The sequence below is a fragment of the Electrophorus electricus genome, chromosome 8 (genome assembly GCF_013358815.1).
Source record: "Electrophorus electricus isolate fEleEle1 chromosome 8, fEleEle1.pri, whole genome shotgun sequence".
Lineage (NCBI taxonomy): Eukaryota > Metazoa > Chordata > Actinopteri > Gymnotiformes > Gymnotidae > Electrophorus > Electrophorus electricus.
Genome location: NC_049542.1, coordinates 20,285,524 through 20,312,366, shown reverse-complemented (window position 1 = coordinate 20,312,366; position 26,843 = coordinate 20,285,524). Strand labels below are relative to the sequence as shown.

The 26,843-nt window shown below is 43.8% G+C and overlaps 1 protein-coding gene across 1 annotated transcript in view; it reads left to right on the top strand.

Moving 5' to 3' along the window:
- csmd2 (CUB and Sushi multiple domains 2) overlaps positions 1-26,843 on the top strand; it is a 192,593-nt gene that overhangs the window by 118,252 nt on the left and 47,498 nt on the right. Inside the window, 18 exon segments of the mRNA XM_035529205.1 lie at positions 3,044-3,079; positions 3,081-3,175; positions 9,343-9,545; positions 10,889-11,080; positions 12,069-12,207; positions 12,391-12,578; positions 14,581-14,775; positions 15,236-15,352; positions 16,220-16,333; positions 18,670-18,765; positions 19,431-19,634; positions 20,419-20,543; positions 22,623-22,719; positions 23,470-23,574; positions 24,071-24,189; positions 24,436-24,505; positions 25,740-25,856; positions 26,026-26,235. Of these exon segments, the coding sequence (XP_035385098.1) occupies positions 3,044-3,079; positions 3,081-3,175; positions 9,343-9,545; positions 10,889-11,080; positions 12,069-12,207; positions 12,391-12,578; positions 14,581-14,775; positions 15,236-15,352; positions 16,220-16,333; positions 18,670-18,765; positions 19,431-19,634; positions 20,419-20,543; positions 22,623-22,719; positions 23,470-23,574; positions 24,071-24,189; positions 24,436-24,505; positions 25,740-25,856; positions 26,026-26,235 (2,422 nt within the window).

Here is a 26,843-nt window from a genome sequence, read left to right as displayed (position 1 = left end):
AGACAGTGTGAGATTCACCATAACTTGCTGTGAAAAAATGGCCCTGAGCAGATTCCAGAGGTTGTGAGTGATGTCCTTTGTCCTTCAGTTGCTCACTCAGACAGGTGAAGGGCAGAAAGCTGACCACGCTTGCCTGCAATTGGAAGACAGCCGCAGCTACATGTCAGGAGTCTTGGCTGCAGAGACACACCCTGTCCATCGACTTGTCACCATTCCTTTGTTGCCAAGGCTATGGACGTTGGCAGTGGGGCCAGTTGTCTTTAGCTTGATGGCCCTTTCCAGTCACATAGAGCATGTGGTAAAGCTTCAGAGCTTGTCGGCTGACTCAAGCATTAATCAAAATTTCACCACTGGCTCCACTGTGACATAGTAACCATCATAGGAGGTCAGATTCTATGTGACCTATGCTATGAAGTGCATTCAGAGGACTACAAAAAAACTTGAAACAGGCAGCTTTTAAAAGCATTTCTGCTTTCTTCCATCAATGAGGTTTCACATAACCTGCAAAATTTTTTAATCTGCCTTATCATATTGCTTGCTGAGAAATTCCTCTGCTATACAGACTCTCCTAGTGGACAGTTGCATCAGACAGGTCAGGTTGTTCTGGTACGTTGTGCATGTATGCAAGCATGTATACATGCACGCACGTGTGTGTGTGTGTGTGTGTGTGTTCCCTCCAGGCAACCCTACGTCCCAGTAAAAGCCATCCTACTGTAATCACATCACTTTTAAGCTCTCTACAATGATTTGGGCATTCTATTGCATTGCCCGTGGAGACCTATGAGAAAGATAGACATACACTCTGTGAGATGGAAATCCATATAAAGAGAAGAGGGACATCTGCAAAAGCCTGAGCAAATATTTTGTCACTTCCCAGTGGGAGAATACTCATACATTTCTGCTGAAGAAAGTGGCAAGGGAAAGGGTTAGAGATAGCTAGAGTGAGAGAGAAAAGTGAGAGAGAGAGAGAATAGTGAGAGAGAGAGAGAGAGAGAGAGAGAGAATAGTGAGGGAGAGAATAGTGAGGGAGAGAAAGAGAGAAAGAGAATAGTGAGAGAGAGAGAGAGCAAATAGTGCAGGAGAGAGAGAATAGTGTGCAAGAGAGAGAGAGAGAATAGTGAGGGAGAGAGAGATAGAGGTTTCATGACTTGTGAAGCAGGTCATATCTGGAGCTGAAGAAGATGGGTTTGCTTCCTGGTGATTTATCACCAAGCCATCTACACTAGGGGAACATTCATCTGAGAGGGGTTCACTGAGGAGCTGAGAGGGGAAAAACTCAATATATAGAAAAGAAAAGATTCATTTCATGATAATATTATACTGGTCTCTCATTGCCTTCACTTTACTTGTTTTCTGTGTCTTCTTTGAGCTAGCTGCTTATCCAATTATAATTTGTTCAGTTTCTCCATTGTAATCCGAGTGTCTTTCTATTCTCCATTTTCTGTCATGGTTTCCTCTCGGGACTTTTTTTTCTTTGTGTGTGCTTTTATAGCTATAGTACAACCCGGTGTCATAACTGTATAAAAGCATGCTGAGGTGGATTGTAAACACATCTGTGTGGCTGTTTTGTCAGTGGGGCGACAGTAATCCCATGCTCACTGGGTTTTGTGCGCCTGTCAACACTGGCCTCATACACAAGGCATCTTTACATCCTCCTGTGTAATTATTTGGGTCTTTGTTGTCTTCCCAGTTTGTGCTCAGCAGTGTCACACAACTTGACTCTCTGCGGGTGACTCAGAGACGCCGGTGTGAAGTGGTCTTCGAAGCATATCTATGTGCGTTTGAAAGAAAGAGTGTTTGTGAGCCAACTTAGACAACCTGTTGATCTAATGGGAGGTGGTATTTTTTAGTTTGAGACCAGTGCTAGATTTACACCTTCTAAAGTCTGTGCCATGACATTGTGCTGAGCATTATGTGCCTATTGTGTGCATGTCTGTGTGTATGAAATGGAGAGCTATCTTATACACTGCAGTTCATTGTGGTCCTTATTGAGCCTGATTGAGTCACTACTAGTCAGCTATAGAGAGCCACAACTGTCTGAGCATCACTGTACGTTTTGCTTTTGAGACAGACTACTGCTTATGGCTGCAGTAACAAGCCCACTTGTGTGTGTGTGTGTGAGTGTGTGTGTGTGTGTGTGTGTGTGTGTGTGTGTGTGTGTGTGTGTGTGTGTGTGTGTGTGTGTATGTGTGTGTGTGTCTGTGTGTGTGAGAGAGAGAGAGAGAGAGAGAGAGAGAGAGAGAGAGAGAGAGAGAGAGAGAGAGAGAGAGAGAGACAGAGAGAGATAGAAACTGTGTCCTCACCTCCCTTGGTCCATGTCTGTGTGGATGTACAGTATGAGGAAGCACACATTTGATCAGAATGATCTCAGGGCAGGTGAGGTGTGCGGGCAAGGGCCTCAATGCCTGCTGATACAAGAAACTGAAGCTGTTGGTCTCCCACCCTGAGCAGCAGCACCACCACCACCTCCACCACCCGCTGACAAACAAGTGATTTGTACCCCACTGCATGACACTGACACTGCGTCTCCCATGAGATGGATGGCCACGCCTGGAGCAGGAGATATTACTGAAACCCTATCAGTGAAATTTGCCAAAGGAAATATGCCCTCCCCACTGATGTCTCAATGCCGGCCGTGATATACCACAACCTGATGCAGCCCATCGCTCATGAAGCCTGTGGCCGTGCACGATGTGTTCTATTAAAGCCACCGGTTGTCCCCGCCCCCACTGCCTGCTGATACATGATGCTCTGCACGGCACATCACTGCCCCACTGAGAGAGCATGTGGACAGGTCCTGCACTGTGGCCCACCCCGGGCTGCAGGAGCCGCGCTCCTCCGCAGCCCAAATGCCACAGTGCCAAAGGCCTGATCATGCTGGTAGTGCTCTGAGAGAGCTGGACTGCTAGGCTGCTTTGTACTCCTAACCTTAGAGTCAAGAAACAGCCTGCAAGGGACTGAGGGTTGCACCGACAGTGTTGTGTTGCCTTTTGAAGACTGTGTGAAATGGGTGTGTCTGTGTGTGCCTTTGCTTCTTGTGCAGCCGAGCGAGTGCGGGGGAACGATCAAAGATGAGCCGTACTGGCCGGATCCTGTCTCCTGGTTACCCGGCGCCCTACGAGCACAACCTGCACTGTGTTTGGAGCATCGAGGCTGCGCCTGGAAGCACCATTGGGTGCGTACCCCATGCAAGGCATCTCCTCAGCCACTCTGCTTCTATCTCTCCTCCTTTCCCCTCCTGTCCCATCAGCCTTCTGTTCAAAATGGCATATTGACATCCTCATTAGCATTAATGTTCCCAAGCCCCCTTCTCTTCATCGACCTTGGATTTTGAAAGCTTTAGACCTTACTCAAGGAGGTCGCCCTGCTCGCCTCATTTTCCAAGATACGATTGGCCTGAGTCTAGCATGTGATTGGTTGGTTAGGGTTTCAGCGCTTGCAGGCCAACGCCTGTGCCGTCTCATTCATTGGGATAGCAAGATGCTAGGAGGGCGTTAGCACTTTGGCAGTTTTATGCACTGACCTCACTCCCTCCCTGTGCAATTTACTGCTTTTCACTACTAATGAATGAACACACACAAGAGTTAGCTTTCAAATGGTGAAAAATCGAAGTAAAAATAGGAAATGATGGCTTACCTGATCTTGTATTTCTTTTCTTCTTGTTATTATTCAAAAGTCATTACTCATGGGTTTTTAGCTAATCTGAAACCAGGCACTTAATGACGTTTGAAGTTGAGTCGAAGTCAAGTTTATAAAAACTTCAATATTTTATAATAATCAGTGTATTATGTAGTACAAAGCAAACAATTATATTAAGTTTAAAGACAAGAAATTCAGCACTGTTTTCAAACCATGCTTTTATTTGTTACAATGTGTAAGAAAATTATCTACCAAAATGTGACACTTGGCAGGAGTGAGAGGCAGGAGAGAAGCAGGTGAGTAGCACAGTTGGCAAAGTGCTTCAGCTTACGTGCAGGTTCACTGTGGGAGTGAAGTAGTGTGATTGGCCTCATGAGTACTGCCGGAGGATGTCTCAGCCCTCTGCCTTCTCCAAGTGAAGAGTATACTCCACCCTCTCTCCTCCCCTGTCTCCCTCTCTTTCTATCTCTCGACCCTCTGTTGAGTTATTATTTCCACAGAAATAATGGTAGCTGGGCTGTGTGTAACTTTGAATGTGTTTGTTTACCTACATTCACAAGTTTACTGTATGGGTCCTGGATGTATGTAGTAGTGAGTACAGTTTTAGTGTTACTGGAGACAGAGGGGAACTAAGATAAGAAAAAAAAAAGTTTATCTACCTCCCTGTCCTAGGCCTAACCTCCCTTCTGTACGGTATGCATACATTCCTTTGATCCCATCTTGCGTGATCAATTATTCAAGAACATTTGCAATGCATTAGGACTGGGACGACACTGGCACTAATGCCAGGTCTCTAATAAGGCTGCCCTGCGTGTGTGTGTGTGTGTGTCTGTGGTGTTCAGTTAGAGCAGGTGCTTAGGAGCATCCTTGGGTGTGATTCATCTGTAATTTAAGCAGACAAAGTTGCAGCAGGGACCTTTTGAGGTGCCACACAGAAGTGAATGTAGATCTATAGTTGATGAAGACATTTGTATGTGGAGGTGTTGGGGTTTAGTAATGGGATTAGCATAGTGTGTAACACTGAGGGCATGTGACACTTAGGGGAGAGCAGGAGAAGAACGTGTTTCAGACTGCTTTCATCTTCTCATCACAGACTCATCGCTACCTCTGATCCAGCACTGCTTGGTGAGGCTGATAATTACCTTCAAAAGCCACTACATACTGACATCCACATGTACACATAAAACACACACACACACACACACACACACACACACACACACACACACACACACACACACACCACACACATGGGCTCCACTGTCTCTCTGCCGTTTAGGATTAGACAGCCAATAAACCCACTGAACTGGAGCAGTTTGCATGCTCAGAAGACTCGGAGGCTCATTGGTAGTCATGAAGGAAATCTGAAGAATTAAAAGAGGCTTCCAACACATAGACACACATGCAGACACACACACACACACACACACACACACACACACACACACACACACACACACACACACACATTCTTCTCTTCTCTTCTCTTCTCTTCCTCAATATATTTGTTTATGTGCACCAAGTTAGCACAGCTCTTCGGCTGCTGTCTCTCTGAGCATTCCCAGCCCAGACTGAGGAGCTGGAAGGCCTGATCAACTGACGAGGGCCTCGGCTGCTATACTGGACAAAGTAAAAGCTGGCCCAGGAAGAACTAGTGCATACTGCTGGAAGGAGTAAAGCTTATTGGGCAGGGCAGTGGTAGCTCATTGTTTAAGGTACTTGACTTGTAATAGAAAGGTTGCTGGTTCCAGCCCCACCACTTCCACTGTAGGGCCCTTGATCAAGGCCCTTAACCCCCAATTGCTCAAGTTGTACTCAGTCATAATTGTAAGTCGCTTTGGATAAAAATTCAGCTAAATGCCATAAATGTAAATTGTCTGTGTCTTTTCTCATTCATTTTCTACTGATGTTTTTTAAGGTTTTACACACTTGAATGTTTGTGTTTTCTTGTCTAACTGAGCGCTCATGAATGTAGGGCAGAATTAAGCTTGGACAAAACACATGCCTGAAGGGTAGTAAACATACATATGCATGTGCAAAGCTTCCTATGTAAATACTGCTTCACCTCTGTGTTCCAGGAGCTTTTAGCAGAGGTAGGCTGGGCTGAAAGAAAGTGATGAGGCCACAGATTAGCCAATGAGGAGAAAGCAGGCCTCTGGAGCTCAGATGTGCTGACTCAGCACAGTCCCTGCCTTATAATCAACCAGGCTGCCAGCATCTTAAATAAAATGACTATCAATGCTGTACTAGCTACACCACACAGCCTAAGGCAAAACAGCATGTAGCATTTGCATCTATCAACTAAAAAAAAAAACAAAACAAAACAAAAAAAAAAACAAAAACAAACATTGGTGCATCAGTTGCAGTAGTTTAAGGCAACCTATTATGCTTTTTCAGTTTTTTGGGGTTTTTTTGCATTTCCTTAGTGTGTTTAGTTTTCTGTGCATGTAAATGGTCTGCAAAGTTACAAAACCCAAACTACATGCTAGAGTGAGAAATTCTCTCCCAAACACTTTTCTCAGCCACATGAATGCCCCATTGGAATTTCAGATGTTTTATATGTTATGATGTAATCTTGTAAGGCATTCCATATTGCCCATCTACCAGTAAGCTTGGCACCCCCTCACACAATGCAGAAAGGTTTGGTCATTTTGTAGCCATGTTGAGAAGACACTTTGTTCTGCAGTGTGAGGGGTGTCTTTCCCAGGAGCTCTACCAGATCTCTAAAAGATAGAGAGCGAAATGAGATTACAGTATGAGAAATAATATTTAAATGTTTTTGGAACATCGAAGCATGTAAATATCTTCTAGTAAACCTCAAAACTCAAATTTATTAACATTAAAAATGTGCACAATAGGTCCCCATTAAAAAATCTTCTTCAAGGGATTGAAGCTGAATTTGTCAGCTCCCCCCATCTGCCAGGGTCTACTATATAAAGGGTGATTCTCCAAAGTGGCGGTGCTGGTTGATATTCGTATTACACAGCTTTTTGTCCATTATGTCTTTCTACACATTCTCCCTATGGCACCTTTTTGACGTGTGACTAAATCACTTTATTTGTCAAAGACAAAGAACGCCAGGCTGTAAAAGGGATTCATGCCTCAGTACACAATTTCAAAAATAAAATGGTGACACTTTTCCTTCTCCACAAAAAAACACCCCTACATAACTGAAGTATGATAGGATTTTTGTTTTCTGCTAGCTACTAAAGGACAGTTCCTTTCTTTTTTTGGTGAGAGAAAAATAGAAGTGCAGGAAAATGTCCCATGCCTCCTGCAGATGTAGTGAAAGGCAGTTTTCCTCACCTTCATAGTGGCTAGATGCTGCTTCCTGCTTGGATTCAGAAGAGACCAATCAGACTTCACAGGTCTCCACATTTTTCTCTCCTTCTTTCTCTCTCTCTCTCTCTCTCTCTCTCTCTCTCTCTCTCTCTCTCTTTCAGTCTCACACACACCAACCCATGTGCAGTATGACCAGCCCCCCCAGCCTTCATTCTCCATGCAGAAGTGCCAGGTTGCATGCATGTGATTGCCATAACCCCAAACATCCCAACACCTTTCTCTCTCACCAGCCAAGCGAGGGCTGCATATGGGCAGCAGCAAGCTGGAGGAGGAGACAGGGAGCAGTAGGAGAAAAGGCACTGGTAGGAAAGAACGTGTGGATTAGCGTGCAACAGGACTGGGAGCAGAAAGAAAGTACAAGCAAAGCCTTCATTCAGGCAGGGCCCTGTGATCCTGAGCCGGAGCCGGAGCCCACTGCTGTAGCCTGCCCGTGGGCGCTGGAGCACAGGCTGATTAGCTGAATCTGTCCTGAAAGGAGCCAATTACTCCAATATGCATGGCATGGTTGCTGCAGCCCTGGAGCAGCCTGCAAGTGCCGACCTGTCGTCTACAAACCAGCAGTCTTGGATTTTGCCTCTGTCTGTCCTTGAGTCTCTTTCCCTCAATCTCTTCCTCTCTCTGTTCTTTCTATTCTCTCCCTTCTCTTTGCTCTCTTGCTTTATCTCTAAGCCCCAGTCAGTTGATTCATTTTAGATGTTTCAGAAGCCCAAACAGCACAGCTTGGGGAGGCTGATGCAGGACTACGATCGCCATGGCGATCTGCCTCCACACTGCTCAACACTCTCATGCATGCTCACACAGAAGTGCTAGCCCTCTGAGTGGATGCATTGATAAGTGTCTGCTGATGCTTGCCATAATGCACATTAGCCTGCCTGTGATGTGCAGTGTGTAAACTGTGGTAGCACAAAGGAAGCAGCATGTAAAACAGCATTCTGGTTTCTTTAAACTGAATTTTCTACAGGCCCAAGGGAGTGAGTGACTTGAGAGTAGTGGAGTAATTGATAACTAGAGTTTTATTAGATAACTAATTGCAATGATACCACTCCTTTGGATTAAATAACCCCCCAACCCATGCTACATTACTGCCAGTCTGAGATTGTGAGGTTTATTTTTTTTCCCACTTGGGGTTCGGGAAGGTTCTGCTCATCAATAAGATGCTAATCCTTGAGAATGTTACTGGCTTTAGAAATCCAACTAGTGGTTACCCAGGCTTCATGCAGAGAAGCTGTTCATAGTTTCATTGATTTGTATGTATATGCATATGTGGTATATGCATAATGTATTATCTTTGAATAAATGCATAATGTATGCCCTTTTGTATGACTGTATTAGCTTCTAGCATACTAATATATTTAGCCACAGCCCTGTGGAAGCTCAAAGTTTCAGGAATGAGTTCACTAAATCTGCCTATTGAGAAAGCAGTGCAATAGTTACCGAGATCCATATTTAAGGCTCTATTGACCCTCTTTCATTAGGGGTCACCCATTCACACATTAACCATGGTCAATGGCCTACATTGCTAGCACACGCACCAGGCTGAGCTTGTGTGTGGGTTGTGTGTACTCCAGTCAGATGCCTAAACCCCCCGGCATCTGTGCAGCAAACCATACATGTCTTGAATTTCAATGTGAAGAAATTCAACAAGGTGGTTTTGCTCTCTCTCTCTCTTGCACTCTCCATTCCACCTACTTAGTCTACTCACCTCTCTCTCTTACTCTTTCTCTCTCACACAGTCTATTCCCTCATTGTCTTGCTCTCTCATTCTACCCCACTCACACTGGCTTTCACACACACAGTCTGCCCCCTCACCATCTCTCCGTCCCCCATGCTCTCTCTCTTTCTCCATCTCCCTCTCTCTCTGTCTCTCTCCAACACCTGAGGTCCTTCCCTTAAAGCAGCTGCCTTCTCTGACTATTTTCTTCTTGCCAGGAACTCTTTATTTATTTCAGTCTTATGTGTGTATCTGCCATCTGTCACTGGAACCTCACTTCAGCCTGCATCAATGTCTTTCTTTCTCTTTACCTTGTGGAACAAGTGTCAGTTTCAGAGTCCAGCTGTTTCCCAGCTGGAATTGCAGACACACTCTCTAACAATAAGCAAATACAAGACAATGGGTTCAGAGTACATGCTTAAAGGAAAATTACAAAATAAAATCAGTATATATTGTGAGTAAGGATTATCCAAATGACTGCTATCCTATTATGGCTATGCCATTCTTTCATCTTAATAACAGTTCAGTTTTCCCGCAATGATAAATGACAATAGATTTGTGTGTGTGTGTGTGTCTGTGTGTGTGTGTGTGTGTGTGTGTGTGTGTGTGTGTGTGTGTGTGTGTGTGTGTGTGTGTGTGTGTGTGCGCAGACTGCACTTCTTGGTGTTCCACACGGAGGAGGTGCATGATGTGTTGCGAATCTGGGACGGCCCTCAGGATGGTGGTGTTATGCTCCGGGAGCTAAGTGGCTCCACCCTGCCCCCGGACCTGCACAGCACATTCAACTCTGTGAGCCTACAGTTCACCACTGATTTCTTCACCAGCAAGCAGGGATTTGCTTTGCAGTTTTCAGGTGTGTATTTGTGTGCATGTGTGTGTGTGTGTGTGTGTGTATGTGCACACGTGGTATGGTTGCATGTAAGTGTGTGTGTGTGTCCTGGATTCAATGTCCACTTCACAGGAAAATATTGCACTATGACACATTTTGCTTGGTTCAGTATTCTTTCTTCATTACGTATGTCAGAATTTCAAAATCTCATATGCTACAAGACTAAAAGAGGCCCTGGAGGAATGTTCTTATCTAATAAGGCAAGCTCGGTTCTAGCAGTAATCATTTCTGCAGGAAATAAAGCAGTTTCAATTTAGAAGTCTGCTGTGGATTCGAACTGGTTTCAGCTAACATTAGTGGCATGAAAGGCTTTGAATTATTTGAGTGACAACCCCTTCAGTTTGATTTGAGTTTCAGCCAACACAAATGGCATGAAAGAATTTGAATGATTTGACTGACAACCCTTTCAGTTGATTTTCATCTGTTCATTTTTTGGCCCACACCTGTGCAGTGTGCAATGGTAGAATGAAACAGCCTACATATTTGGTATTTATATCCTTGCTGGTACTAGTGGTGGTGCTAGGTTTGAGGCACCCTGAACTCAGCCAACAGCATTACCTCCACTTTACAACCAGACCAGTGGGAGCACAGGCCTGAGCATGGGGAAAGTCACAGTCAATGTTTAGAGGCTGCTGGCATTAGGATTTTGAACAGAGAGACCCATGTAGACCAGCCCAGCTGGGGCAGCCTCTCTCCTGCCATAAGACAAAACTTGTAACTAGGGCAGCCTCTTTTACTTATTAATTTTCCCCTGCCTTTACAATCCTGGCTCAGTCTTGGTGTTCTGAATTCCTACCTCGCATCTCAAAGAATAAAAAAGTTGCTTAATAACAGAAGGCAGGAATAAAGAGCCTACACTCCATTAGTAAACGGAGTGGCTGCATCTCAACACACAGCATTTTTTCCTCCAAAACCATGTTGTATTTTTAACCCCACCACCCATACAACCCCCTCAACACACGTCTAAAAAGGAGTAATTGCTAAGCGGCTGTGTGGAGAATCCGCACAGATGTTTGTATAAATAAGAACATGGATAAGGCTTCACCAAGTGGAACTGATGTGAGTGGCGTGCTCCCACGCTGGAGAATCACAGAACTCGACACGAGCCTAATCTGTCTGCTCTGCAGGGGTGTGATCCATCCCCATGCGGGAACACCAGTGTGCACCCTCGGGACTCTGCTCCCTCCAGTAAACGTCGTCACAGTGCACTACATAGCTCCCATCTTTATTCTTTTAAGCTTGTGCCTGCACCAAAGTTAATCACTCTGCGTGAGTCACTTGTGTGATGTTTGCTCTTGCTCCCACAGTCTCCACAGCCACCTCATGTAACGACCCTGGTTTGCCCACTAATGGTACCCGCAGCGGCGAAAGCAGACAGCCAGGAGACAATGTAGTATTCCAATGCGATCCTGGGTACCTCCTACAGGGGGCAACCAAGATCACCTGCACTGAGATCAACAACCGCTTTTTCTGGAAGCCTGACCCACCCACCTGCTCAGGTGACAACCTCTTGCAGTGCCGATTTAACAGCAGAAATGTTCATAACTTGTAAAACCTGCCCACAATTTACCAGGAAGTAATTACCTCTTTCAATTTCTTCAAAACAAATAATTGTCTACAGTGTGAGCACTTAAGTAAACAATTTTAATTGAGTAAATTGAAAAATGTTCTAATTTTCTGTCAACAGTGTAACAATGATTGCACCTCAAAATGGCTAATTGCAACCTGATAGCACTAGAGATGGAAAATAAGTCTTTGTTGGCTTTTTGTGTATTCCAAGTTTGTCCTCTCTGAAGTGATGGTAATTAACAACAGCAGTTAAGAGCCTGTAATTAGCTGCCTTGTTCGATTAGGGCCATACTGCGTTTGTGTGAAAGCTTAGCTGCACTACAAACAAATCTGGAGCCTTCTCCCAAGATTATACATGAAAACCCAGCACCAGTGTCAGCAGCCATTAGCATTCTCCCTGTAGTGAGTCAATACAAAGGAGTTTGTGAACCAGCATAAGCAAATAAACACCAGTATGAGAAGCATTAACAGAATGTGGAACATCATGGAACAAACTTTGGGTTGGCTTAACCAGGTTAACTTTAAGGACTTAAATTCTGTAGGCTTGTAAAACAGAGACACTATAAAATGAATAGGAATTAAGCTCAATAGGAAAAGATGAGCAGTACTGAGTTCAGAGGGTTGTAAGCTTTGTTCTAAAAAGTGTATGTGTCAAATGAACATAATGTGGTTAGCAGTTTGTAAAAGACCAAAAAATCCAAGTTGTCAGAACATGGCAGTTATTAGTATGGTGATATTTCAGTAGCTTTCAACTCTAGGAGTGATCAGTGTTCATGAATCAGTCATAAGCAAAACAGCTGGCCTCACTGAGTTTCTCATGTTACCTCTTTGACAAGGGAGTTGCCCTGGTTGTCATTTGTTTGTTTTTGTTAACATTTAAATGAGCAAATGTTCATCATCCTTTGTTCTGCATTCCAGCTCCATGTGGGGGCAATTTAACTGGTCCCAGTGGCCTGATTCTGTCCCCTGAGTATCCAGAGCCTTACCCTCATGGTAGAGAATGTGACTGGACAGTCACCGTCACCTCTGACTACATCATTTCTCTCACTTTTAATCAGTAAGCATAGGCTTTGTTATGATCTGCTCATTATATCATCATAGTACCATTTATTAACAGAGAGCATGGACACCATGTGTGCTCATAGCAGCAGATGTCACTGACAAAATGTATGTCCATCTCAAAGCATAACCAGGTCTTGAGCTAGACTAAGGGGCACCTTGATTCCATCTCTTTTCCCAGCTTCAGTCTGGAGCCCAGCTATGACTTCCTGCACATCTATGATGGGCCAGACTCCCTCAGCCCACTGCTGGGGAGCTTCTATGGTACGGACGTCCCAGAGCACATCGAGAGCAGCTCCAACACCCTGTTCCTGGCATTCCGCAGTGACGCGTCTCTCAGCAGCAATGGCTTTGTCCTGCAGTACACAGGTACACTGTTCCCCTGAACCCATCACTCCCCCCAGTTTGGAAGTGTTTACTGTGACCTTGCCTTGAATGGCTTGTTTGATATGTTCAGTGTGCTTGTGGTGTGAACCAAGGTGTGTGACATGGGGCTGATGATGCTGATTGTATGTGGCACTGAGTGATTCTGAAAGGTCACATAAACACTAGAGGGGTGCACCGCTCCTGCTCTGCCTTTGCTGAATGTATTGACTTTCTTCATTGCCTTTTCTCCTCTTGTTTTCCATGTCTAAAGGAGGAATATTAGTGTGGCATAAACTAGTTTATGGGCTCTTTGAATCTTCTCTTGATCCTGCCACCCCACACTCCATGTAATTATCGACCCTGGTGCTGCTTGCAGCCGACTAGAAACAAATTATGAATTATTATAAAAATTGAAAAGCCGAAGTGTGCGTGCTAAAGCTGGGCTTTGATCAATGCTCTGCTGTCATACTGAAGGCTCGGTACAAATGAGAACAAATGCCTGTTTCTTGTGTCCCACGTGCTGCTGCTGGCCACTCGCTGCTTTCCACTTCCCTTCATCGGGAATGACTCCACATATGCCATCATGTGTACCTCATTCAAACTAGCCACATCACCAGCGCTGGATCCGGCCTCAGCCTGTGTTTACTCTTGATGAGTATGCTATAGCTAGCCTATACAGATCAAATGTGCCTGAATGATCCAAGAACACCTGGCACAGTAGCCACTCTGGGTGCACCTTGCTCGCAAGTACTTAATATAACCTTTTAGCCGCAGTGCACTAGAAGTGAACTACACTCTATCCCTGCAGCTGAGACAGGCATGGGCTGGCTGGCACTGGCTGGTGAGTGAGCACTCTGTAGCTGTGCATTGCGTTCTCTCAATCTGGCCAAGCAGATGGACTCAGCATGTGGCGGTTCTAAAGCTCCGAGTCCAGACCCCGCTCGCCTCACTAATGAATTACGATGAACTAATAACGTGGAAAAGAGAGCAAATGCCTGAGCGTGTTTGTTTGTCTGCTCTTTCTCACGCGCTGCTCCGTGCGTGGCCTTGGCCTGGTACACACTGCTCACCCTCTGCATGGCAGCACTTTTGGACCAGCCTTCCTGCACCACCATTCTCTTAACAGGCCAACAAAGCCCCAGCTGGGTCCCGTTGGCCTTCAAGGTGCAGTATGTGGGCCAAGACACTGCACGCTTGAGTGATAGTTAAATAAACACACACACACACACACACACACACACAAAACACACCCACACACACAAACACAACACACCCCCACATGCACACATATACATACCCACCCACACAAAAATGCACACATGCACACGCACACCCACACACACCTGAGCCGGCTGTATTCCAGTCCTAATTAGAGGTGAGCTCCAGGCCTGTGGTGTGGGAGCACTGTGAGGCCAGGTGCTCGCTAATGTCAGCTGTCAGGCTGTGGGCTGTCTGTGGTGCTAGGCTGTGTGGAGCAGAATGCAGACATGTATCAGGGATACATTCTGCTATGAAGAACACAAGCCTGTATCACAAGCTAACTGCCTCCTGTTAAGTGTGGTGGCTAATTCTGAACAGAAATCACCGTTGATTTAAAGCAAGCCTTAAAAGAAGCACATAAAGAAATTATTTTTTAAGATGCACAACCTTTTTCTTTGCATGTGTGCATGTGAATGTTGATTGATTTCTAATTTTGGCTCTTACAAAACTCTCACACAAAACTGCACTGGTCTGTTCTGTGTAGTCACCAAGCCATGATTCAACATAGTGTCTCTCCTGGGTCTGTGGGAGGGGCATTTTTCTTTGTGCACTGTTTTATCCAGGCCTTCTCTCACCTCATGATTCTTCTCTTCTCAATAACGGCACATTTGTTCCCAATCAACACACTCGCTTTTGGTGCTGTTACTCCTTTACTACTAGTACAATATCAGGTATTTCAAAAAGGGGCCCTCTCCACCCTCTCCATGGGCCTCTAATCCCTCTCCCTCTTCTCGCTCTGCCACAGAGAACCCCAGAGAGTCGTGCTTTGAGCCGGGCTTTGTCCGGAACGGCACGCGCAGGGGCGCTGAGCTGAAGCTGGGGTCCACTGTCACCTACCACTGCGATAATGGCTACACTCTGGAGGGAGAAGGCACTCTCACCTGCATTATGGGGACAGACAGCAAGCCCAGCTGGAATAAACCAAAACCAGTTTGCATAGGTAAAAAACATTATTCAAAGGAAGAAAATGCCTTTTCAAGAAAATCTGTTCATATACTAAATCTTAGTGTCAGACATCCAAGCATGTTATTATGTTAAAAGTTCTGTTTGTGACATGCATTGCTAACCAAATACAAGCTTCCTCAAGTTGACTTGTGAGTTGATGGTACTGGCTTGCACACTGCTCCCTTGGAGAGAAGGAGGGGAATCTTTCTACAGGCTAACCCACAGAGACACTTTAAAAACATTGCAATTTTACTTTAGCAAACACTTGGGACATCCACTAGAGTGGCCCAGCAATCAGACAAGGAAAGTAATTTAAGATCAGTGGAATAAGGGCGTAGTGGGGAGGAGAGGGGGAAGACAAAAAATTAGTGGCTAATTCTTCTTCCCCAACTCATTCTGTCTGTCTTTGCCTCTGTTCCTCCCTCCATCTCTCCCTCTCTTTCTCTCTCTCTCAGCTCTCTGTGGTGGGCAATACTCTGGTTTAGAGGGAGTTGTGCTCTCTCCAGGTTATCCTGGAAACTACAGCAGTGGAAGAACCTGTCTCTACTCAGTGATCGTGCCAAAGGACTATGGTATGCAAGCACCTTCAAGGCCACACCCATTGTCACACCCACACTGCACCCTTGCACAACATTCTCATGCTGCATCCACACGCCACATACACACTTCACAGTCCACAATGTACCACACACTACACCCACACACTGTACCTACATGCCACAACCACATCACACCCTCATACCTCATACACATGCCGCACCTACACGACATACCCACCCACACACACATCACACAATGGTGAGACCCCATGCTCTCCACCTTTAAAGCCCTACGCAGTCTCCATTCCACTGTGAGGCGCTGTGTCACGCAACGACCCTTCGCCCTTTACCTCCTGTCTCTGCCTCTCCATCTGCTGAAGAGGGCTAATGAGAAATAAGTGGCTGCTGCAGGGCTTGTGAATGGGACCATCCCTCATTTCACAGCAGCAGGTGCTACTTGACCACAGGATGCCGTTGTCTGATCCATAAAAGGTGGAGGTCGTTTGGGCGATTTGGAGGACCCTGCAGAGCCTCAGCCGTGCTGCATCTGAACAGGAGCATATTTCTCCTGGCCGAGTGAAGTGTTCTGGAAATAGGGATAATTAAAGCACACATTTTCATAGGCACAGTCTAATGACTTGGAACTGCAGGGAGAGTGTGACCGAGTGCTTTGTCATGTGAAACTGCTGAAATGGGCTACTGTACATGGTTCACGTCGTGTGGTGGAAGACCAGGGTGCACAGAGGAGACACAGGTGGCCCTGTGTGATTAAGTTCTGTGTAATTTACTGATATATTAATTTATATGTCACTGTTTATGAGTGTCTGTATCAAAAATCCCTACTAAAAAAAAAATCTTCCTCTTTCTTTGTTTTCTCTCACTCTTTGTGTACCCACCCAGTGGTATTCAGCCAGTTTGCCTTCTTCCAGACGGCTCTGAATGATGTCGTTGAGGTGTACGACGGCCCCACGCAACATTCCCGTGTCTTGAGCTCACTATCTGGGTCTCACTCAGGTTTGTACACCCCTTTTCTCTCAAAATGGTATAGTCCATCGCCTACACACTACTGTACTGCAAATACATCAGACATATAGAAACACATGTAGAACAATGGAAAGAAACTTAGAGGGGATATTCATAAGGTGGATCAGTTTAAAAATGAACATATACTTCATAACCTTGTATTCTTTTCATGGTTGTAGGCTAAACTCTGGTCTATGAAGTCTTGTTCATCACAGAGAAAAGGGTGATAAAATCACAATGATTAAATTGACCCTGCCCCACCACAAATAGTCAATTATTCAGGACTGTAGTGTCATACCACCTAGTCAGTGGTGGCCAGTGGTGGACGTTTGTGTCTGGGAGTAGAGGGTTTTTGGAGGAGAGCTGAGGCAGAGCTGCTGGACTGAGGAGTTAGGTTTGGAGAAATCTCTCCCTACCTCTCTCTATACATCTGTTATGTAACATTTAGGTTGTATTTTTATAGTGTATTATGTGTATGGCCTCATTACAATATCTAACCAATTGTAATGTGTAATTTATTGGCTTGTATTTTGCTGATAAATCACCTTATACTCACAGGAAGCTCTGCTCTTCAGATAGCACTACCTGATTTAAATGTTTAAGCACTCATTAACTAGAGCAAAGGACTAGCTATATAGTATATAATATATATAGTATATATACTACAGTATATATATATATATATATATATAGTCAAATTGATTGCTGATACATATTCTATGTAAATTATCGGCTGTGCATATTTACTTGGTTGGATAGCTTAGAAAACCTGTCAACTCTGAGGCATTTTAAGAGCCCTGTAGTAATGAATGACATCTGCTCAGTGCTGATGCAGGGTGACGTCCTACCTCAGACCTTGTCCTGTGTCCATAGAGATATTTCTGTCCTGTGGTCTATGCCGTTTTCCTCTTGGCCCTTGCAGACAAATGTTGAACATTATCATAGGCAGTGCCATGTGCCTGCTTTATGTTGACCACTGTCCTCTGCCACGGATGTTACAACCCAGAGCAGGGTGTACAATCAGCAAAGTGTACAGACACTGGAAAACTAACACATATACACCCTGGCATGAATAGTAAACTGTGGATTGTGTGGGTAGACAGTGAAAAATGTGCTTCTGCGAGGTTTTGTGTATCTGTTGAATTTGAGGAGAAATTGTGGTCTCAGTGACAGCACGGGCGTGTATTTCTGCAGACGCTCGTGGAGCAATTTATCAGGAAGCTGAACATAATGATAAAGTATGAAATGCATATTCCCCTACCACACTTTGGTTCTCAGTGAATGGGCAGCTCAGGAAGTGGTTGTCACTCAAGATTGCATCACTGGCCATCTATTTTCGTCCTTCCTACCCAGGAGTAGAGGATCATCACAGCAATGCAGCAGTGCTGGTAATAATAGGTGGGCTGAAATAAGCCGCAGGTGTAAATAAATCAGCAGTCAGGGTTTCCCCACACCTTTCCCTGGTCCAGATTATTAGCTGTCAGTCTGACAGCTGCCCACAGAGACCTGCTCTAATAAGTACTCAGCATGCCACATGGGCCAGCGCTGGTGTTGGTGTAACCCGGCGTGTGTCACGGCAGCACTCATTGTGCAGCACTCTCATCTGGTCACTGCGGGAGTCTGTCAACAATGAATCTGGGCACTGCAAGACTCCCCACAAGCCCAGCAGTGCCACAGAGAACTATGGGTAAACTCACATCCACCACACAGTCCCTATCCTAAACCCATCATATGTACACACATGCACAGACACACACACATATACACACACACATACACATGCACACACACACACCAGGAAACAGATAGCATATGCTGACTAATGAGGTTGTGGGATGGCAACAGGGAAGAAGCCGTGTTACATAAAGAGAATCTCTAAAGAGATTTCCCCAGCCAAAGAAATTTAGATTGCTATTATTTCACAAATTTATGAGTTGGAAAAATTAAGTGTCAAAGAGGAGGTCTTTCAAGATATTGACTGATACTAAATGTTTTTGTTGCCAAATAAGCATAATGATTTTGTGTGTTTGATGTTTTATTTCTTCCACTTTCCCTTTTTTTCATTATACTGTCATTTTCTGAGAGACAAGAAATAAATTCTAGGTAGCAAATTTTATATGTGATGCTCAGTGTTTAGAGGTGACTGCCATTTTTTTAATAGCTTTTTAATGGAATCGATACATATGCTAAATATGAAAATATGTTTTAAAAAATCACATCACTGTTTTTGGCTAATGTAAAAAATATGTATCAAGATTGGGGTTTGTTAGTGAAAATACAAAAGTGGCCTATTAGTGAAAAGTGCCTTTTGTTTTGTTTCTTTTTAGGTGAGTCCCTTCCATTAGCTACCTCTAACCAGATCCTCATCCGCTTCACCTCCAAAGGACAGTCCACCTCTAGAGGCTTCCACCTGGTCTACCAAGGTATTGCTGAGAATCCTGTGCCAGCTAGCCCATCATTAGCTAGCTCTAACCCCCAGACTAGACTTGCAATCCCCTTCAGTTTTTAGGACTACGGTCTCTAAAGTGGCCTGAATTATTTAAACAAACTCACACCCAGGCACTGAGACAGACAGACAGACACACACACACACACACACACACACACACACACACACACACACACACACACACACACATATTAACAGGTGACACTTTAAATTTAATCCATCTTAGTAGCTGTCGTAATGCCTCCAACTCAGCATGTTCTAGCTCGCTCTAGAATAGATGACTTGGCTGGTATGAGCTTAGGAGTTATTATTGTACTGCTTCACTTCCTCATCCTGCTGTAGTCATGGACCTGCACAGTTTTGTCCCATGGCTGATATGGTATGATGTTAATAAGCTGTAGCAGTGTTAAAATCATGCTGTTGCACTAACATGTATATAATGCCTCACAAGACAATTTTAAACACTTGTTTAAAAGCTTGTTAAAGGAACTTGTAACAGTTTTCATGTGCAACATCATAATGGGTCCTAAATGTAATAATTTTCAGCAGTATTTAAAAATTAATAAGAAGGAATGCTAGTGATTACAAATCACTAGGAGTTAGCCTAATGTGAGCTTGGCTCTCCCTTGCCTCCCCCAGCCGTCCCCAGAACGAGTGCCACGCAGTGCAGCTCGGTTCCGGAGCCCAGACATGGGAGGCGCACGGGAAACAGCTTTGCCGTGGGTGCTGTGGTTCGCTTTGAGTGTAGTGCAGGCTATGTACTGGAGGGCCCCAGCTCCATCGAGTGCCTGACAGTGCCCAACGCCCTTGCTCAGTGGAACAGCACCATCCCCAGCTGCGTGGGTGAGGAGGCTCCCCTGCGCCCACCAGTCATGGGCACAAAAGCCCTATTGCAGCTCCTGCTGAATACACTGCATGTTTTGAAAATGTGGCCATCTGTGTTTTCTGCTTGTTGGACTCTACCTATCCACAGTCTTAAAGCCACAGCCTAAAGCACATAAAGATGGAGTTTGTTCAATGATATGAACTCGAAAACCAGAGCAGTGTCCTAATGCAGTCAGCTTCTTCACCTCCTGGATCAACTGTTTTATCGCTCATGCCTGAAAGGGTTAGATATGCATCACTGTTAGCTGCCATGTTCTGCCACCCTGGGGCTCCTGTAGGAGAGAAATGGCAAACAGGCTGCAAGCTTTGCCTTTTGAGAGAGGCTTGTCTCACACACATTCTCCTACCTGCCTAACAAGCAATGTCACACAGCTGCAGGCTAGCAGCCATGACCTCCAGTTGCACAAACACACAAATACAGCTGCGCACACACACCCATTGCATAGATTCTACAGATGCTTATCTGTTCACTCCACTGCAGCTACCAGATGTTTGGCGACAGGAGCTCCATCTGAAAACACGGTGTCAGAGCCCAAGAACATTAAAAAAAATATCTTACCTGCCTGAATGGGGCTGCGTGTGTGTATGTGTGTGTGTGTGTGTGTGTGTGTGTGTGTGTGTGTGTGTGTATGTGTGCGTGTGTATGTATGTGTACGCATGCGTGCGTGTGTGTGTAATGCTGTGTATAATTGCTGTCTTTTATCTGTGCGTGCCTCTTCCTGTCCTCCATGCTGTGTTCCAGTGCCATGCGGGGGGAATCTTACCCAGCGCACAGGCACCATCCTATCTCCTGGTTACCCTGAGCCCTACCTGAACAGCCTGAGCTGTGTGTGGAAAATCACAGTGCCTGAAGGATCAGGAATACAGGTAATGCTCCTCTCCAGAGCTCAGGATATTTTACCTTCCTTTTCTCATGACATGCTAAGAATATGACAGAGTAAATAACACTCTCTTTGAATGTCTTCATTTGACCCTTGCTCTTATAAATTCCTTCAGTGAGAAGTTCTTTATAAGCCTGAAGAACTTGTTTCCTGTTTACTGTTTTTTCTTTTCTTTTTCTTTTCTTTTTTTTTTTTTTTTTTTTAACTTTAGTGTAGGCTATGAAACTTTAGAGTCTCATGGACATGGTAGAGATGCCCTCTATTCTGGGATTTCGACCAGTATCTCTATGGCCCTTAATGCCTGCTGTCATGCCTCATAACTCTGCCCAATATTGCCTCCCTGGCACCTTCAAAGCTTAGTTGTAAAGATTTCTGAGTTTTCTTGGCAGCTGTTTGGGCTCATCTATCCCTATCACAAAACATTTATTCCCTTGCCTGGATTAGGTATATTTCACCGCTTTGTTATGCTGCACATTTTCCAGCTTTTAAGAAGGGCAGATGTGGTCTTCACCTCTGGTTTAGACAAACTAGGCTACATTAACAATATAAAATCGCTGCAACAGACAGAGCGAACTCTCCACTACCACTATAGGAGAATGGAGGTGTTTGCTTTGGAGCACAGACTGCAGTCCCAGTGTATACCTAAAGATTTGTCTTTGAGGCATACTCAGACTCTCAAGAGGCACTGGCTGTCTTCATCATTAATCTTCCTTTTGCATTGAGCTGCAAGTGCAATGATTTTAATAAAGAGGACTACAAACATTTATATTTATTGTTTTGCCATGTTAACCAATAAACATTAAAAAGTTGTTCAACTAGTTGCAGCTTTTTTACTATTGCAATCATTTGATCATTCTCCATGTCACAACTTGAAATGGCAGAATGCACACACATTCCTCAGAAGTGCTAGGCTTCTGTTATGGACCTCACATGCGGTTCATATCTAACAACAAATCCAAAACTGGGTTGATCCCTGGCCCTCAGTGAGAGGGATACAGATTGATGTGGAGTCAGGAGTCAAGAAGTAAAAAAGAGATTAATCGTGAGATTTTTTAAGACTGAGAGCAGAGAGCATGATGGTGAGTTAGATAGCGTGACTGGCCGAGATAGATAAGAGGTAAGATGGGTAAGGTAAAGATTGCTGGCTGTGCTCTGCTTTAACTCTGCGCTACCTGTGTTGCAGTGTTATCACTCAGTTCTATTACAACAAGTCACGTGTGTGTGCTGCTAAATGGATGACTGGGTTTGTGAAAAAAAAACTGCATGATTGGGCAATTGACGTTATTTCTTGCTCCAAGAAACTAATACTAATAATACTTTGATAATAATGGCAATGGAATGTTTACCTGTCAGTGACAAATTTTGTTTTACCATCAAGAAAAGTTTGCATTGAAATGTCAGAAGTTTCAATTGATAGTGAACATTCATAGTCTGCTGGTCTGTTTGGAGTGGTTTGATATCCTTAACTGAATAAATCACATTTGTTGTTCTAACATTATCTTCTACAAAATTAGAAGTAATACAAAAAGAAGGGAAAGGCATTACATGAATGTAACTTGGCTTATGGTATCTTAATGTCAGACAGACTGCTCTGAAGGCCATCACTTAGTCAGCCTTGCCCTCCTAAGATTTCCAATTCACTGCACAGAGTAGGCACAAATAAACATAGCATTTGACTGCACAGCTATCAGATGTGACAATCTCCCAGTGATAGCCACAGCCATGCTACTGTGACCATCCAATTTCTCAGCCTGGTTGAGGGTGAGGTGAAAATAGAAACCTGCCAGTATTTACTGGTCTGCACGATGACAAACCCAGCAGAAAAAAGTTGGCTTCTACCAAGCTTATAAAGTGCAGAAAGCCTGAAGAAGAGGGAGTCTGTTTTTAGATTTCAAGAGCTCAGAAGAGGTATAGTATAGCACTAGATGTGCAGTTCAAAGCTTCCTGTCTGTCATTTTACCAAAAACTTTTCAACACCATACAGAAGGCTGTGACTCACACAACCAATTGGCTGATGCACCATGCTAACCAAGCCTGAGTCTGTGTTCTGTTGTCTCTCTCCCAGATCCAGGTGATTAGCTTTGTGACTGAGCAGAACTGGGACTCTCTGGAGGTGTTTGATGGTGGCGACAACACGGACACCATGCTGGGGAGCTTCTCAGGTGGGCTGCCCCAGTATTGTGCTGGCTGGTTTATTACTGACGCCTACAAATGACTGTCACTTCCACCACCCCACCCTCCAACCCCACAACCACCAAATGTTTCAAACAGGCTTCTGTTGATATCGCGTAGGCGAAATGTGATATGTATGCCTGGATTCTAATTGTAAATTTTGTTTTTAATAAATGTCATTTTCTTTTGGTATCAGTTGGTAACATGAATAGCTTATAAAGATTTGACTGCATTTTTAAAAAGGTTAAGATGTTTTGTTTATAGATCAAATGCAGTTATATCTAAATGTCTCTAGTTTGCTTTCGTCCTGCATTAGTAGAAACAGGTCAGTGTCACAATGGATTTTTATTTTATTTTTCTTTCTTTGTGCAAAGGGAATCAGGCACAAATGTTACCTGTTACCTCTGGAGAATAAGGTGAAGAATAATACTGCGATTAATAAATGACCCCCCAGTCTTGAGTCAAACGAGCCAGTCAGATAACTTCCTGCACTTCAGAATGGGAGGGTGTGCAGCCAGCCTTGAGACCACATAGTGGGAGGGCCGGACTTTTCTTTTCTTTTCCTTTCTTTTCTTTTCTTTTTATTTCTTTTTTGCTCAACAATGTTTTTTTTTATCCTGATTTTCACTAAAAGACAGGCCCCTGTGAGTGTTCAATCATCACAAAACCACAAGTACACACTAATATAAAAAAAAAAAAAAAAATATATATATATATATATATATAATGTTTATTTGCAGGTACCTCTGTGCCAGCACTTCTGAACAGCACCTCTAATCAGCTGTACCTGCATTTCTTCTCGGACATAAGTGTGTCTGCAGCTGGTTTCCGGCTGGAGTACAAGAGTAAGAACAAAGAGCATTTAACATAGAGCCTATGACATAGAGCACAGAGCATAGACCTTTCCTACTTGGAATGCTACCTTTATGGATTGTAGATGTACACACTTCAATTTGAATCCTTTTTCAGTGAGTACCAGCAAACATGCTACCTTATAAAATCGTATTTATTTTTGATACACTCAATTCAACTAAGCAAACCAACTTCAGAAACACAGGGTTGCAGACTATTTTGTTTTCAATGCAGCAATTTACAAGTTTTCCCACATTAGCAAATAAAATGTGAATCAAGGCGGCTTTATTATATTAAACTTGGCAAAAGTCAAGAAGGAATCTCTTGGTAGCCAATACGAGAGTAAACGATAACTGCTATGATGTGCATCTGCTCAGTATATTTATTTATGTGTGTATTTATGTATTTATTTGCTGCCAGCATGAGCCTGCACACATTTCCCAGCATGTCTTCTTCTTGTCTGAGTCCTTCTCTTCTCCCTTTTACCAGCTGTGTCCCTCACAAGCTGTCCTGAGCCTGTTCTGCCTATGAACGGGTTCAAGGTGGGAGAGCGCTTGCAAATGAACAGCGTCGTGGCCTTTCAGTGTGATCCAGGATATACTCTCCAGGTTAGCCTGCTAAGTGCTTGGCCAACATAAAATAAGGAAAATTGCTTTTAAGCTCCCTGTGGTTCTTTGAGGCTTTGAAACTCTTCTCTAGCCAAAAAGAAGATCATAGTACACTCTAAAAGAGACATAAATAACACAACTCTTGGAAAGAAGGAAGACCTAAGGGACAAATTAATGAATTAATAAATACATTAATGGATGAAGGAGTGAATAAAAGAACAAATCACTTGCCTTTTTTCTTTGTAGGGAGTGTCCCATATCACTTGCATGCCAGGAACCGTGCGGCGGTGGAACTACCCTCCACCACTCTGCATTGGTATGAACCTTTCAATCACCTCTTATTTTTCTGCCTTTTATGTTTCATGCTCATGCTCCAAGGCCAGCTATAATTATGCTGTATACTCTGTTCATTGGGTTGCCTTGGCTTGACAAAGCTAGTCCCTCTACCTGTTACTGCAAACAGGCAGAGCAGCAGAAATTAGCAATACTTTAGTCACTGTGGGAATTCTGACACTTCACACACACTACCAAAGCTATAAAATGCAAATCAGACAAGCAGTATTTGCAGAGATATACTCATTTCAAATCTTGCCTCTTATGAAATAAAGAGTACATTGTGGTTGATTTGTTGTTGCTTGTCTGGTTAGTGTGGAACTATTAGTTCATCAGAGCTGAGTTGCACAGTGACTGGCATGTCATTAAGAGACAATGTAGGCCCCACTACCTCACTGCTCTTTCAGGTAGGGGCCACTCACACTGCAACAACAATGGCAGGGCCTTGCACAACAGTAAACTAACCACACTAGCCCCCTGTGCTGTATGAGTGAGCACACATGTGTGAATTAAAGAGAGAATGAGGAAGCGAGAGAGCACATTTGTTAAGGGCCACTGTGCATCCCGGCACATGACTCTTGACAAACATGAGTAATGGCTGTGACCTACTCTATCCTAATTAGTTCCATCTCACGCTATGATTGTCGGAAATACTGAGGAGATTTATGGTTTGCACTGGCATCAGCAGTTTCCTGATTGCCCTTGATTGTCCAGATGCACATTTGAACCTTTTCTGTTCCTTATTGAGGATTCATGGCTTTGTTGTATGGTTGTCCTCACAGAGCCTCACCAAAGCTTTAAACAAAGTGATGTTGGAATCAATCAGGGCATCAAATTTACTTTTACATTTGCATTTACATTTAAACTCTTTTGGAACATTTGGAACTCCTTGAGCAGAGCATGTGAAGGTAAGCATTGCATATAGCCCCGCAAAGAAAGGAGAAGGGTCAAGGAAATTAAAAGCCAGGAAGTAGCCTGGGGTCTTTGATGCCATTGAAAGGTCACTCTGCCCTCTTCAAAGATGAAGCAGTGTTCTAGATTTCTTAATCCTGTGACAAGTTTTTGAGGTGGTACAGGCTAACACCTGCTCTCCAGAGGTAAATAGTGTTGTTTCTAAATATACATGCTGTCACATTTTATAGCTATATACCTTTCCCTTGTTACTTTCTGAGCATGGACCCTAATTAACTTTCCCCCATTGTTGTCCTTGCATGCAGCACAGTGTGGGGGGATCAGAGAGGAGATGGATGGAACCATTCTCAGCCCTGGTTTTCCAGGAAACTACCCTAGCAACAGTGACTGCACATGGAGGATCTACCTCCCAGTTGGATATGGTAAGGAAGCAAAATACAAACTTGTTCTTTGAATTTTGTACATGCTCTTGTGATGTACAGAATCTTGTGTCTTGCAGTTAATGATTCTGGGAGTCATAAAGGAGTGATATTAATTACTGTTGACATACCTTGTTTTATTATTTCATTTATCACTTAACCATTTTAACAGGAGCACACATTCAGTTTCTCAATTTTTCAACGGAGGCCAACCACGACTTTCTTGAGATCAGGAATGGTCCTTTTGACACCAGTACTGTGATTGGCCGATTCAGTGGGCAAGATATACCAGCTGCTCTTCTCACCACGTCACATGAAACCACAGTGTATTTCCACAGTGACCACTCTCAGAACAAGCCAGGATTCAGGTTTGACTATCAAGGTAAGGGAATGTGTTTGTCTACAGCTCTCAGATGGGACAATTAATTATTCTGTTTAGATGTTAGCAAACATAAAGCTACAGGTCTAACACTAAACATTTCACATTCATCAAAGTGTTTCATCAACAGTATAAATATTGAAATTCATCACTTGCAGAGTGCAGGTTTACATAAAGACTCAAGTACTTAATTAAATGTCTTTGTAGTTTAGAGGCTTTGTCTAGTCAGTCAGTCTCCAACCAAATTAATAGGTCTTCCTTTTTAAATCTGTATATAAATGTGATCAGGTGGAGACCTAAAAATGCTTCTGTCAGTTATATATTCTTCTGCTGTATTAGTGAGTCTCAGCAACTAAAGTTTACCTTTTAAAAGGCAAGCATAATAAGTGCAATTTATATTGTAATTCAATAAACTTTTGTGGAATTGAAATGAACTATCAGTATTTATGTAATTATGTGACATTAGCATATAAATCAGGCTTTATATTCAATATAGCACTCTTGTGCAGTGTGCACATACCTTATTTCTCATAAAAGATGCTCCGATTCATAGAAATAAATCCCTTTAGTTACATTTATATCCTGGGACTGTGAATCAGGGAACACAGAGT